The sequence below is a fragment of the Amphiura filiformis genome, chromosome 4, assembly GCF_039555335.1.
Source record: "Amphiura filiformis chromosome 4, Afil_fr2py, whole genome shotgun sequence".
Lineage (NCBI taxonomy): Eukaryota > Metazoa > Echinodermata > Ophiuroidea > Amphilepidida > Amphiuridae > Amphiura > Amphiura filiformis.
The window spans coordinates 78,012,477-78,027,612 of NC_092631.1; the positions used below are offsets into that span (position 1 = coordinate 78,012,477).

A 15,136-nucleotide genomic window follows, 5' to 3' on the forward strand; every position below is an offset into this window, starting at 1 on the left:
TCTTACAATTCAGTCAAGATTGGCCAAAACCGGGGCTTCGTACCCAGCAGGGAGCCTCTGCAGCCCGGCCGTTGATGCTCGTGCTTTGAGCTTGAAAAGTCTGCCTTTAAAAATCCGCCCCCCCTAAAAATCCTGGCTACAGGTCTGCGTATCTGTAACTTTTATCTATTTTGAACATTTTGAAGAAAGATTAATTTTTAAAATCATTCCAAAGGTTACACCCGATGCTGAACATCTCATTGCACTGTCTGTTCTTGACATTTTTGACAAATTAAATAAAAATTGTCGTACAAACTTTCATGTCAAAGACTTCAATATTAACCCTAGAACTACGAAGGGGTAGAAGTGGGGTTGTTGTACCCACAGGTTTTTCATCCGTAATAAGAAAAATACGCGTCTTCCGGCCAAATGACTTAAGCTAATCGTAGATCCTTTATCGCGCTCATTTTAGTGTATAACATTTTTACCCTACCACCTTACCCTCACCCGGGGGGTAAGAGAAATGACCAGGGGGCGGGGTGAGGCAGAAACGGAATGATTTGAGTCAGGTATACCAACTTAATGTGGTGAACAAGACAAAGACAAAGATAGAAACTAATAGGCTACAGTGTGTTAACCATGGAGGTGTAAATTGTCACTTCACTAGTAAAAATCCAAAATTAAAGGGACAGTAGACAAAGGTTAATACAACCGACGTTTCGAGCCGACAAACTGCTCTTCCTCAGTGACAAACAATAAAAATATATATACAGTAAATGTTGCAAGCAGGTAGCAAGTATAAGATTAGTCAATCAAATTACAGAAAATATTTAAACCAAGGTGGCAAACAAAATATCAAAACTACAGAGTCAAAAAGTAGCATCTCTACATTTCTTGCACAATAAAAAGAAACATAATCCGAAAGAATAATTGCGTCAAATCGCCGACCCAATTCAGGTATCAACAGGGGGCGTACCACTAAAGAACGCTCCCATTGAAAATGTACAATAAAATTACGTAAATTATATATAGGTCGGGTAAAACAGGTACTGCAAACAAGTTGATGTCCGCCGGTGAACAAGATCATTAGCCATGATTGTTATGATTAAGTAATATTTAAAAAATATTAAATTGATCAATGCAATGTTCATGTTCAGAGAGGATATTTGAATAGTATAATCTTGATCAAACAGTTGGCTCCCCAAAATAATGTGCGGTTATGGAAAAGATTTTGGTGCAGCATGCAGGCTGCAATAATGTGAAACACTCTTCGTGTGCATGTTGTTGTTTTTTGTTTGTTCTTTTAGTTTTCTTAGTTTTAGGTGAGTATTACGATTAAACTTCAATCTTGCATCGGTTAGCCTATTGCAAATAATACAATATAATCAAATTAATTGGTACCCATCAAATACCAATGTTTAATGGAAAGTGTGGTTCCTATAAATTCCATAAGAATCATTAGATCCACTTGAAATGTCCAGATGTTATTTTTTAGGATTCTTTAAATGAAAATATAGATCAGGTAGATGCAATGTCCATAAACATGTTAAACTGAATTCACAGATATAAACATAATAAATTGATTTGCAATTCCATAATATAAAACAAATGCTAACATGTCATGCATGTGGCCAATGAGGCCCCTATTATGGTTTGGGGTTCCCAGTTGTTTCTGTTAACGGTCAATGGAGGCTAGAACCCATGATCTTATAATAAAGCATGTATCCCCCGGGTATTTTCTAAAATAATCCTATTATTATTAGTAGTAGTATTATCTGCAATCTCTCTTTTTCTTTTTTTCCTTCTTCTTTTTTTTTCTTCTTTTTTTGAATAAAAGTTTTGTAATTATACAATGCATGCGTGTATTAAAACATGGTTTCCAAGATATCTGTAGGATAAACCGGATATACCAGCATATTTGGGACGGTATGTTGTAAATATCCTAACAAAGCACCGCTCAGCAACATGGTAACGGGTAGTGTAATTACCCATGCGCTAAAATACCACTGTATAAGCACCAATCAACCGCTCCTCTTGTACGTACAAATCCCGTTGTGCACACAGACCCAACTTGTCAGTGGGTAGTACTGATTGGTATACCAAAATTAAAGGAAATCAGGACTGTTTGAGATCAATTTTTCAATATATCGCACTGCACTAGTACATTCACGCGGTAGCTCTGCATTACCATAGATGTCAAAAAACAGGGATAAAGCCAATCATTTACCTTAATTTTGTCATAGAGGTACACAATTCTCAACTTCTGATATGTCAATATGTGTACACAAGAAAACAAAGTCAAAGACATTTGATATATAAATAAACGTTTTATTCGCTTAGCTGCACAAAGTTCAATTGCAATCGCTTTAGAATATTTTTATTGCAGACCACAACCATTAATGATGAATTATTACACCTAATGAAAACAGGTGAGTTATTTATAGTAACAAAGAAACATTTGCAATATAAGTATAAAACATAATAATATTTACATTAATTACATAACTTGGATACCCTGACACACAAACAAACAAACAAACAAACAAACAAACAAACAAACAAACAAACACACATACATACTTAATTTAATTAAGTATAAGTTAATTTACATGAGTTTCGACCACAGTATACTTCAATGAATAACGGATCATTCTACAGCGGGTGCATTGGGTAAGAGGTTGTGGGTGGAGAGTTTGAACGCCAGTGTGCGCTTTTTAGATTTGTCTTTTCCTTAATCCAATGTAGGAAAGCATATCTAAGTGCGAATTATTTATTTTTATTTAGGTGGTTCCAGACGCAACGTCGCAATAGTTGCAAAAAAGTAAGTTCCAGGATTAGATTTAATTCCAAAACTCTGTTTGAAACTACTGGATGACTAAGAACATTCACTCATTTGCGAAGTATTATATATTTGTAATACTGGGGTTTGTAGCAAAGACTAGTCGACTGAGAAACGGATATTGGTACATATTGTCAAAGAAGTTTAACATTCCACGATTCCAACACTTGATACCTCGTGCCTGACGGGTGATGGCGGGAGAGGGAAGGGTGAAAATTAAATAAAAAAAGACAAAGAAATATACTTTGATCTTAGACTATTCCTGTTTCAATACGCACACTTTCGGTAAACACCTTGATTTTCAAGCAAATGAACCAAATGTGCATCACCGTTCACGTATGAAACTGACCGTTTTAGCGCGCTGTGGCGGCTGCGACGAACTAATGCTCACTGCGGATTTGTTCTTTGCAACCACTGCCCTAACAAAAGGTTTAGGCACGCCAATGATCATTCCACATAACGTAAAAGGGGATAAAGTTTTATATCAGCCATTGGTAATCTTAAAATAAGTCCAAATTTTGTGGCCCGTATAATGGTTTGGAGTTCCCGGTTTTTGTACAGAATGAGTCTAAAAAGTGCAATATGGCAAAGGATTGATATTTACAAACCTTCCCATTGTTGAAAGTTTCGATAAATGCCACACCTTTGGTGAAAAAATGAAGTGAATTGCAGCTCTTGTTTAATTTTACGAGTCTTTTCACCATGTTCACTACGCTGTCCAATACAATTTGTTGAATGAGAGCACACAATGCGCGTTTTAGACACCAGATCTGAAGCTAAAAAATTAAGATTGGTTTTTGCGTTCTCTAAATTCTCTTTTTGTGGTTTATTGGATATTTTGTACTCCACTCCACTTTAATTTTCACGCATTTTCTTTCAACATTTGAAAAACCCGCCCACAAATTGATGTGTATCTTTCATAGAGAATGAACATCTTTAGAGGTAAATATGACAATAACAGCAAATAATGTAATGTTAGTGACAATTACACTTTGGCTGCTCCATTCTTATTCAATGCCAATGAGGGTGAAAAAATGGTATTAAAGTGTGCTTAAATTTAGAATTTAGATGTCTAGTGGACAAACATTAAAATTTGGTACCGGTGTAATATCGATGTCATAAAAACAGAACAGTAAATGCTAATTACTAATAATTGTGGTTAATGGAATCTAGAACACATTCTCTTGTAATAAAGCATGTAATTTCCTAGGTATTTTCTGAAATAACCCCTGATATAAAAGTATCCGTCGTCGCCTCTCTCTTTTTAAATACAAAGCTATGTACATAAGTCTTGTTATTGCAATGCTAAAACATGGTTTCCAAGATATCTGTAGGATAAACCGGATATACCAGCATATTTGGGACGGTATGTTGTAAAAATCCAAACAAAGCACCGCTCAGCAACATGGTAATGGGTAGTGTAATTACCCATGCGCTGAAGATACCACTGAATAAGCGCCAATCAACTGCTCGTCTTGTGCGTACAAATCCCGTTGCGCAGACAGATCCAACTTGGCAGTGGGTCGTACTGATTGGTATACCGAGGTTGGAGGCGATCAGGACTGTTGTTGCTGAACCAAGTTCAATAGCAAAACCACTGCAAATGGAATACAAACCAACATACTTATTATTGTCCCGGATTATTGTGTAATCTCAGTAATCTGATTTGTGGTCATAAATGCGTCTGCTCGCAAGCCAGTTTATTTAGAACTTGAACGGGTATTTAACTTTAATTGAACATCGAGAAATTCGCGAACAAAAGAGAGCCTAATGTATTATTATTATTATTATTATTATTATTATTATTATTATTATTATTATTATTATTATTTTTAAATAATTTTATAGATTGATCACGTTTACATTATTGTTTGTCTGCATATAGTTTACTTTATGTATCGAAGAATGAGTTAACGTTAGCAGCTAGGGAGAAGACATTTTGTAAATAAAATGGTATCATTCATTGGGCACATACTGTTTAATAAATGTTTAACAAATAATGCATACGCTTACTTTGAAGGTGTCATTGGTGTTAAATCTTCTCCCACAGTCTGAATCACACGTCGGCCAAGAAGAAATAGACCGACTGAAATGCCAGCAGCACCGTAGAATAAAAGCCAAAATGGCGTTAGTTGTTCTTGACTGACTTCACCGGTAGTAACGATAAGCCAAAGACTAATAAGAGGACCAATGCAGTTACTGTCAAATTAAAACAAAACAAGATGAACATTATTAGGTCGCAAAAGTGAGAAAATAACGTAGTCTTTGCATTATGATTGGATCATCAAAATAATTGAACTATTGGCAGTAATCGTAATCACATGTCCTTGTTGATCTTCAAGCTTTAAAGTTTACATTCTAAGTTTGATGATTTTAATTTTCTTTGGTTTCATGACTTTACGTGCCTTTTCACAGTTTTTATTTCTCCAGGTATCAAAACGTTGCATCACATAAAGGTTACTTTTAGTGACAATGCTTGAGCTCAGAAAAGAAAGATTTCACATTGTCTAAGGTCATCTCAGTTTGTGGGTTGGTTGTTTCTGAGTGGATTACTTATGCCTGGTATTAATCTCATATCGTTTTTCATGTTGTGTATATATTTTCAATGCTTCATACCTGACATCATTTCCTCCATGTGTAAAAGCTGCGAAGCAAGCTGACATGACTTGCATTGGAGCACATATTGCCCTTACATCAGGTGTGTCCTTCACGGCATCCCATTCCGCAGTACCTTTCTTGACCAGTTTGAAGCCTTGTGTTTTAGTGGTGCCATCAGCGTTGTCAGGATGAGATATAACTACGCCATTTTGCTTCTGCATGTTTTCGTAAGATGGTGGCAAATCTGAAATGATATTTGATCGTTTATTTCAATTTTCAAATCTACAACGATGGGTGTGAGATCAATTTAGAATTTTCTAAACTCTACAATTCGATAAAGAAGGGTAGACCAGTATTCATAGAATGTTCCTTTTGCTTGCTGGCAATGGCTTTATATAATGACCTGACGATTATTCCATTTGACAAACGGTAAGCGTTTGCAAACACCTGTCGGTAGCAATTGTCTTGATTTCACACATTTCAATTACATAAATCTGGTTCTCCAGTAGTCTGTAGCTTTGACATGTTTTGAATAACAAAACCGATTTTTTGATAAGAAACATTTTGGTAAAAGTTAACATATCGGATCTCCACTATCACTTGAGTAAAATGGTGATTTTCTCAACACAATGTTAGACACCTGACATCGGTAATAAGAGGCTGAGAAATAATTATGAGGAAACAGTTACTTGTTTCTCACCTTCAGTCAATTCTTTGGGGTCAGGACAAATAACGCTATTTGGATCGTCCGCTATCTTCTCCATCTCCTCTTTTGATTTGGTAGTAACTGTCCCATTTGCTGTAACTAAACATCGAAAAAAGAATACAAAATTTTACAACCACTAAGAATGATTGCTATACTGAGAACGTATCAATAGAGCTAATAATAGCACTGACATTGTAAACTCTTCAAATTCTCTTCATTACGTCGCACGTGCCTAAAATAATAAGTAGTATTTCACCACCCTTTCACCCTTTCACCCCCCCATTAACTCATTTGGTTAAACAGTATCTGTAGTATAGCCCATGTCAACATTCGACAAACAAATGCTTCAGACGAAGGTTACTTCCTAGGAACTACGTGACGGCATAATGCTATCTTTATAACCCATGTGGGTCACGTACTGTCTCTGGTCACCTTAGTGATACCTCGGGTAATACTCGAGTTGTGAAGTAAAAATGCATATTATGTTATGGCAGAGGTAACGTAATGTGATTTATGCTGATATAATAGTTGGTTTCTTATCCGACAAAAATACTTTGGTTTGGATTCAAAATGTTAATTACCTTCATTCATTTGGGTGTCATTTGAACTAACTCCTGCTTCCGCGTTTACCTCGGCTAAATCTGCTCTTATTTCTGCAAGAGAGAAAAGGTATTAGGTGGTAAAACGTTTTGACAATATACATCAACGTTTTGATAATACAGTCCTGGTAGTAGATGGTATGGTAGTATATAAATTAGTAGCTAGTAGGAGAAGGAAGACAAAAAGAAGAAGAGGATGAGAAGGAGGATTGAGAAGGGTCATGGTATTATTATTTAGCATGTTTGGGTTTGGTAAGATTGCGGTAAAACTTACTTTGAACTTTTTTCTTTGTGAAGGGAATGAGAATAAAGATGACAAGAAGTACAACGCCAACACCAACTCCAATCGCGATAGCAAACACTTCCCATAATTCATCGATAGCTTTGAAAACTGAAAAGAAAAATAGACAAAACTGAACATAACTATTTGTACAACATTTGAACCATGGTGTACGTTAGGCAAAAACAAGTTAATCACCCTAATACTTAGTTCACATAAGTGACATACAAGTAATAAACATTAAAACACTTACGTTCTGACGATCCGTAGAAAATTGAGAAGAGGTTTACAAAGAAAACGATGAAGTACCAAAAGGGTAAAGATAATAAACCATTCCTCAGTTGATTTTTCTGTGGAAGAAATAAATAGATGAAAAAAAAAACATTATAAAAGCGAATAATGTTATCATGTTGACCACATTGGTTTTAAACAATTTTTAACGTATGGTTTGAGGCTTTCTTATTTTTTGTCATTACGTCAGTGAATGCAATATTGTCTCGGTTTTATTGTGTATTGGTATATAAACGACTTTGTAGATGGTACAACTTGTAACAAAAATGCAAAAATAATGACAAGTGCTTTTTATCATTGAAAATACTACATATTCTCACATTAAATCATGACAATGGCTGCAATTTATCATTTTAAGACTATTACAAAAATCATGTCATTCTATAGTGGATCTAACTGATCAAGTAGTAACTCCTAATGTAAAAAGGTTTAGTGACCCTGAAAAGAGCCGTTCACTGAAGACTACCCCTTGTCGCCTATCTGCTGATGCAACTACAGAGAGTTTGCAAGAAATTAGGTTGAATTGTACCTCTTTGTGTGATTGTTAAATAAGTAGGCTGCCCCTTGCCTACGAGGTCAGTGATCATACGGACCGACGTCAGATGATGATTTGACCTTATTCAAATTTTTCCGATGGCGAACCCGCTAAATTGTTAAACCATCTCATTTGTTATGCAATTTACGCATGGTACGTATATTGCATTATGGGAAGGAATTTCGGCACGAATTGACCTACAGTCATAACATTAGAGAAACCCTAATCCGCGTGTTGTCATGTGTGTTTAAGACGTCCTTATTGTGTTTATTTGTTATACTTACCGCTTTAAGAACCGTGTAGTTAAGAATTGTGAAGATTACTGCTGAAATTGTCCCAGAAACGGCCGGAGAACAAAACCACGATAGAACTGCACAAAGCAAACACATGCCAGAGAGTCCACATTAACAAAACTCTTATCCACACCAATGTGTCAACATAATTATTCTATTACGGCGCTTTATATGAGACATCACTTCACACCAGGTGTATTATAAACTTACTACACTTAATGCTCAATAATCAAAATTGTTATGACTCTTGCACTTACTAATGAGAACAACGACTCGCCAGTTGACGCCTTCTCCACCGAATGCCACAAGATGGAACCCAAGAGATGCACCGACGATACTATGTGTAGCAGAGACGGGTATTCTAAATCCGGTGGCAATGAATAGCCAGATGCAAGAACCTAGAGAAAATAGGAATAGAATCGAAATCGATTTTTTAGATTTTGGTAAAGCATAGTCAACAGCTCATGTGATAAGCTTTGCGCCGAAATGACATGCAATTTAAAAAAACCAGTAATTATCACACTTTGATACCAGCCGGCAGCCTAGATGATTCGTCACTTGGAAAGCCGACTAACAGTTTACGGGCAATACATGGTTTTTTTTCGCTTTTTGTTGCGATACGGATAAAATATATACATATGACAATCGCCCCTGTGGCTCGGTTCAAGTTTTTTGTTTGTATATTACATGGATAGTTTTTGTAACGGGTTTTGTAACTCCTATTGCGTAGGGTCCACTGAAGTCCAAGGATGCGTGAAACATCCCCATAATGATAAATGGTTCATAGTATTATTTGGTGTAATTACTGGCCTTCTGTTAAACTCAGATTTGGTGACAAACGGAATAAATTACGCCTTACGAAGAGCTTTGTAATTACAATGAGGCAAAGACTCGAATAGTCTCGGTCCCAACCGGTTTGTGTTCCTCCGTCACTAAGCAAGCCTTTGTTTAGTGACGAAGGAGCACAAACCGGCTGGGACCGAGACTAAAGACTCGAACAGAGCCACTGTACAGACCTCTGACAAACCATGACCAAAACAGATGCTTTGAAGCAATATAATTCCACAAGTCACCATTTTTACATGAACCTGTACTTGACCGTTGCCATGAATTTTATTAGCATCATATCACTTGTGTAACACGTACATGGCATGTGTGCATCAAGAAAACATACAAGATGGTTAAATAACATGTCTTTAATAAAGACAAGTTATAATAGCTATCTTGCGTTTCGGTACGAGGTTCTTCGTTTGTTTTAATGCAATATAAACTAAATTCAGAAAGAACTGAAGCTCTACTTTTGCCCGGTTTTTGCGACTTGAAATATTTCTTGAATGACCATTGTACTATCAATAATACGCATATCCTGGGTTTTTCTACCAGATGTCGATTTGTCCCGACATTCCTTCCCACAAAGCGTTTTGCATAACAAAGGTGGTAACCTATGTCCTGTATCTATTCAGTGTTCAGTGCAATATGCCTACCTTGTGGGAAGAAATTTCTGACTTCCGGTAGAGAACCCGGGATATGCGTATTGCCAATCTATATTACTTTGAATTGAGCATTTCAACTTACCAGCCAGAGCACACAAATTGCCAATCATAAGTAACTCTTCAAATCCTTGGTATAAAGAAGGATCAAACAAGCCTTTCCTTATAGTGTCCGATACTTTATAACCGAGAAGCAAGGCTCCCAAAGTTTCAAAGAGTGCTGCCACAAAACATGCCTGTACAGAAAATTACATGGAACGTTATGAGCTTTTATGTTTTTGCTATACATGTACACGACTTTGGTACAGGATTCACAAGAAATAAAATCCCCTGAGAAATGTTTCTTTAAACTTAAAGTTAGGAAAACAAGACTGTCCCGTTGTGCATCAGAAGAGCGTGTTTTTTATTTCATTTATCATGTTCACCGATGATCGGTTTCACTGAGAAATACTACTTTTTGTGGAGTTTTGTGGAGAGTACTTTCCTTCAAATTGCGTTTGATCAATGTGTTTAGCCAATGATGCCTTGCTCCGTTACTACAGTAACCAGGAATTAAAAAAGTTCAAACTGTGGATCATGGGCTACAATATAGCCTACATTGGCTGATATTTTGGTGACTTTTAAATATTAATGAACCCAAACGATCCTCCTCCACCCATCTTTTAAATCATTAGCGCCAATCCGGCTTGAAATGGGGGGGCAATCGGCCTGAATTGTCAAAAGTGGCGAAAAAGAACAAGAAATGGGTCATTTTGCCGAAAGGTGGAGCCCCCCGGCCCCCGGGATTGACGCCACTAACATATCAACAAGTAATAAAACAATACATTACCTGGTAGAGTGTGAGCACTTTTGCTCCTACAGATGTACCGAATGAGTTAGCAACATCATTGGCACCAAGAGCGATACCAAGAATAAATGAGATGATGAAACACAACACTACGATCCAGATGACATCTTCCTTGTCAAAGGGGAATGGTATGGGTGTGGTACCAAACGTAACCAAGGCATCCAACATTTTGACTGTGAGTGTTATCTGCTGAAATAACTGTGGATAAATACGAAACATAAACATGGCATTAATGATAACAATCAAAAATCAATTTAGAGTCACTTGCAAGAAAATTATCAAAAAATGCACATGATGGCCAAAATTAATACATCGACTTACCAAAAAAGTCCTTTAGAAGGGTAATTCTCAGAGAGGTATTCCAACTGAAATTAAGTTACGCCAACCGGCCAACTTTATACAAACCTTATCGGCAGATATTATCGAAACTGGACGATTCCATTTTGTGTCTGGTGGACTTTGAGTTGAGTGGCCTCACTCTAAAATGTATAATCAGAATATGATGTTATTAACCTTAAGGTTGGTCATAACCCTGGAATTATGGAAGTTTTTGGTCCTCATAATTGCTAAATTGTTGGTAAAGAATGGCAAATGACAAATCCATCTGTGAGGTCAAATTTGTTCAAATATGCTCAGTGTTGGAGAAAATCCCCCAAACGGGTTTTTTGGCATAATTTTTTTCGAGAAAAGTAACAAAATTATTCATTTTTAAAAACTAGATATAAATATCTAAGCCCCACTTTTTGTTATTCTTTTTTTATTAACTGTGAGACATTTTCACCAAAAATTACTGAAAAATGTTTGCCCAAATTTAAAATATTTTTGGTAAAGTTGATCAAAATATAACAAAAAGTCCCAGATATTTACATCTAGTTTTTAAAAATTAATATGTTTTACTCATAATTTTTTTTATTACGTTTCCCGAAAAAACTTTGGGTCAAAAAGCCAGTTTGGGGAGATTTCCTCCAAAACTGAGCATTTTTGCCCAAATTTGACCTCACAGATGGATTTGTCAAGTCTTTGCCATTCTAAATGTTTGTACTTTTATATACTTTAGACCAACAATTTATCAGTTATGATGGCCCAACAGTTTCCATAATTCCAGGGTTAAGACCAACCTTAAGTGTACAAAAAATTAATTTCTGACATTTTGTTTGACACGTTTCCGAGTACAGTTTGATCGAATAAATGACTACCAGAAAATGTTATCGTTTTTCCATCTTGTAACTAATTTATTTGTTTCTTTTAAACCTTTACACACACACATTTAAAATTGACAAAGTCTAAAATAAATTTAGTGTAAGCCAATAACTATTGAAATGATTAAACCAAAAGTAACAACACCAGAGGAACAAACGTTTTTGAGTTTTACCTGAATCAGAACCAGTCTAGACACTTACCATCCCTATCTTATAAAATGGACTGTTCCAATAGAGTTGAAGAGGGCAGTATGTAGACAAGGAATTTTATGAAATTATCTCATCAATTACTCAAAGTAATCAGTTTATCTTATTTGATCAACACTGTTAATAAGCCATGTGAAGATATGGCTGGAAATATCAGATTCCCTTTGTAAGCACGTGTAGCAATTCTGTCAAATTTTCAAGTGCCATGAATCCCGGGCATGAATCTTGTCCGTAAAGTTCAAGTGACAGTCTAAAATGATACAACCCAGTCTAATCACGTAATGCTAATAATGGCGAGACATAAAGAAATGTAAAGATGTGAAAAGGTCGGGGAAAAGGTCGGGTCTTGATACCGGAGATGGAGTGCGTCATTTTAATGATAAATTTAACACTTCGTGTATAAATGGCAGTTTTTTATATGTTTGGCATACTGCAGTTACTGTCCGTTTTCCTATACACAATACACAGTGTTCTCACCATTGACGCGTGACCTCTACAAATAGTGTATCTTAGAAGTATAGGATTTTGCCTAGTTAACGTCACTGTGTGAAAAATAACCGGCCAATATTTGAAGTATTCTCTGAAATTCTAGAAAATATAGTTTTGTAACCTGTCCTAAATTTTTAGCTAATTTAGGTGTTTGGAAATATTCGCACTTTGGTGTTTTAGTGTATGTTATAGGTAATAGGATATTGCATAGTTAACGTCACTGTGTGAAAAATAACCGGCCAATATTTAAAGCATTCTCTTAGGGTTAGGGTTAGGGTTAGGGTTGTAGCGAATTGCGGCCCATTGTGGTTGTAGAAAATAAATACGCTGCCCGGATGCTTCCGCGGACACTATCTAGTTTGGTTCACTTCAAGTTCGGTAGTGACGCAGTAACAAGTTCATTGCTGGTCGAAGTATCTAATCTCGCGCGTAAATTTTAGCTAATCGCACAGAGCGTTACCGCATTTACGTCACTATCGAACTTGAAATGAACCAAAGTACATACAAAGTGAAAAACCTGTGCAGTAATTTTACGGAAATGTTGCACTTCATCATTAAAGTCAGACCCCACCTTTACATCTACTTTAGTACGAGCCTCTCTCACCGGCATACGGCACCGGGCTATCTATGTAAAAGCTATAGTATTAGTAGAATAGCAGATATTTTTTCACGCGTTCGTCATGCTCGTCTGGTTGGATAGACGTTGCGTTTGCGGTTCTCCGCAGCGGAAACTTTGAGTTCTTTGCTGCTTTTCCCCGCTCAGATGGTTGGCTTCGTTTATATTAGGGCTTTGTTCCTCTTCATAACGTATGCCGCTGCGGAAAGCTGACGCTGCGCTTATCGAAACGGACAAACGTAGGCAAAATGTCCATGATGCAGTCATGTCTACAGTAGAATTTACCACGACCTTTGCAGGACTTAAACCCCATTAAAAGCTATTAAACCAAGATAACACTCATTGAAAACAGCTCAACTATGTTAAATCAGATCTTCTCTGGTTAATTCCACACTACACATGTTTCTATTTTACCTGTGCAATGAACAATGAGCTGATATTATAGTTTCCAGTTGGGTAACCGATTATAAAGCAACCGCAAGGTAACAATACTGAGTGAGCCTTTGTTCACGAAATGAGACAATAGTGTGCATATTGTTAAGCATATTGTAAACATATAAGAATGCTGGTTAACAATATAAACGAAGCCAACCATCTGAGCGGGGAAAAGCAGCAAAGAACTCAAAGTTTCCGCTGCGGAGAACCGCAAACGCAACGTCTATCCAACCAGACGAGCATGACGAACGCGTGAAAAATATCTGCTATTCTACTAATACTATAGCTTTTACATAGATAGCCCGGTGCCGTATGCCGGTGAGAGAGGCTCGTACTAAAGTAGATGTAAAGGTGGGGTCTGACTTTAATGATGAAGTGCAACATTTCCGTAAAATTACTGCACAAGTTCTTCACTTTGTATGTACTTTGGTTCATTTCAAGTTCGATAGTGACGTAAATGCGGTAACGCTCTGTGCGATTAGCTAAAATTTACGCGCGAGAAAGACGCTTGAAGTGAACCAAACTAGATAGTGTCCGCGGAAGTATCCGGGCAGCGTATTTATTTTCTACAACCACAATGGGCCGCAATTCGCTACAACCCTAACCCTAACCCTAACCCTAAAGGTTATGTGTATTGCGTCCCATTATGACCCGCATTATGGTTGCAGAAAGAAAATTAAGCGTTTCATCAACCTGTTTAGGGCTACTACACAAGGCTCCGAGTATTCGGCGTATACTTGATGAAACATATCTACGTTTAATATTTAATCTAATTCCATTCTATTTCCAGTAATGTTAACTTGTTACGATGTTTGATGACGTAAAATCATTAATATGCTACGTAGAATATCTGGTAGAAATGTATTATCGATTTTACGTCATCAAACATTCGTTACAACTTAAACATTACTGGAAATAGAATGAAATAGATTAAATAACGTAGATATGTTTCATCGAATAGTCTACGTCGAATACAAAGTCTGTATATGACCTTACGTCCTGATATAAGTTTCACTGACCGAATGCATGATTGGTTCCAAGGTCCATCATCTCTCTCTTTGGTTATTACTAATATTCTGTTAAATAAATATAATAAAATAGTCCTACCTCATAAAATTTGTGTACTAAAGATAGTGTTAAGTAAATACTTGTTGTCTGTGATGGCATTCGTTTCAAATGGCTATCACATGTACATCTCCAGTTAAGTTGAATGTCCTGCTGTCCTGAATCCTGCCCATAATGCCATAAAGAGGCGGCGAAAGCGGGTGGGACAGAGGAGACTAGACATGACATGCCCCTCCCTAATTTTTTCCATGGGGGACGTCCGTCCTTCCTAAAAATCCTAATGAAAGATTCATTATAAAATTGACTGTTTATTTAGATGGCCTTATGTGTGTCATATGCATATATAGGGCACGAAGAGGATAGGTAAGTTGTAACTCCAATATATTGCGAATAGTGTGTGAGGGTTTTGTGATCCGATTGTTATTTCAATGGGTGTTTTTTTTCAGTAGAACTAGAGCGTCGAAATATTCTGTCTTAGAGTCATTGAGTTTTAGGTAATTTCTAGTTACATAGCTATTGTTTCATTTCACTGATGCAACAAATTATGATTATTTATTAATTAGTCCAGTATGGCCATGATGGCTGTCAATCAAATCACAATACTAGATCATACGAGAATTTAACTTAAAATTACTAAAGATTTCCTTTTGTTATGGTTTCTTACCTAA

The 15,136-nt window shown here is 36.6% G+C and overlaps 1 protein-coding gene and 1 long non-coding RNA gene across 2 annotated transcripts; both read right to left on the minus strand.

The window, feature by feature from the left end:
- Positions 1–4,068: 4,068 nt before the first annotated feature.
- Positions 4,069–10,625, minus strand: LOC140150399 (sodium-dependent phosphate transporter 2-like). Its single transcript, XM_072172412.1, has 8 exons — positions 10,440–10,625; positions 9,696–9,846; positions 8,378–8,518; positions 8,112–8,197; positions 7,255–7,351; positions 5,435–5,660; positions 4,832–5,017; positions 4,069–4,415 (listed from the first exon to the last, which is right to left on the minus strand). Exons 1-8 carry the CDS (start codon positions 10,623–10,625, stop codon positions 4,124–4,126), a joined length of 1,365 nt encoding a protein of 454 aa, XP_072028513.1. The 3' UTR covers positions 4,069–4,123.
- LOC140149940 (uncharacterized) lies at positions 6,123–7,089 on the minus strand. The gene is made up of 3 exons (XR_011858780.1): positions 6,996–7,089; positions 6,704–6,775; positions 6,123–6,221 (listed from the first exon to the last, which is right to left on the minus strand). It is a non-coding gene; the product is annotated as an uncharacterized lncRNA (long non-coding RNA).
- Positions 10,626–15,136: the final 4,511 nt, after the last annotated feature.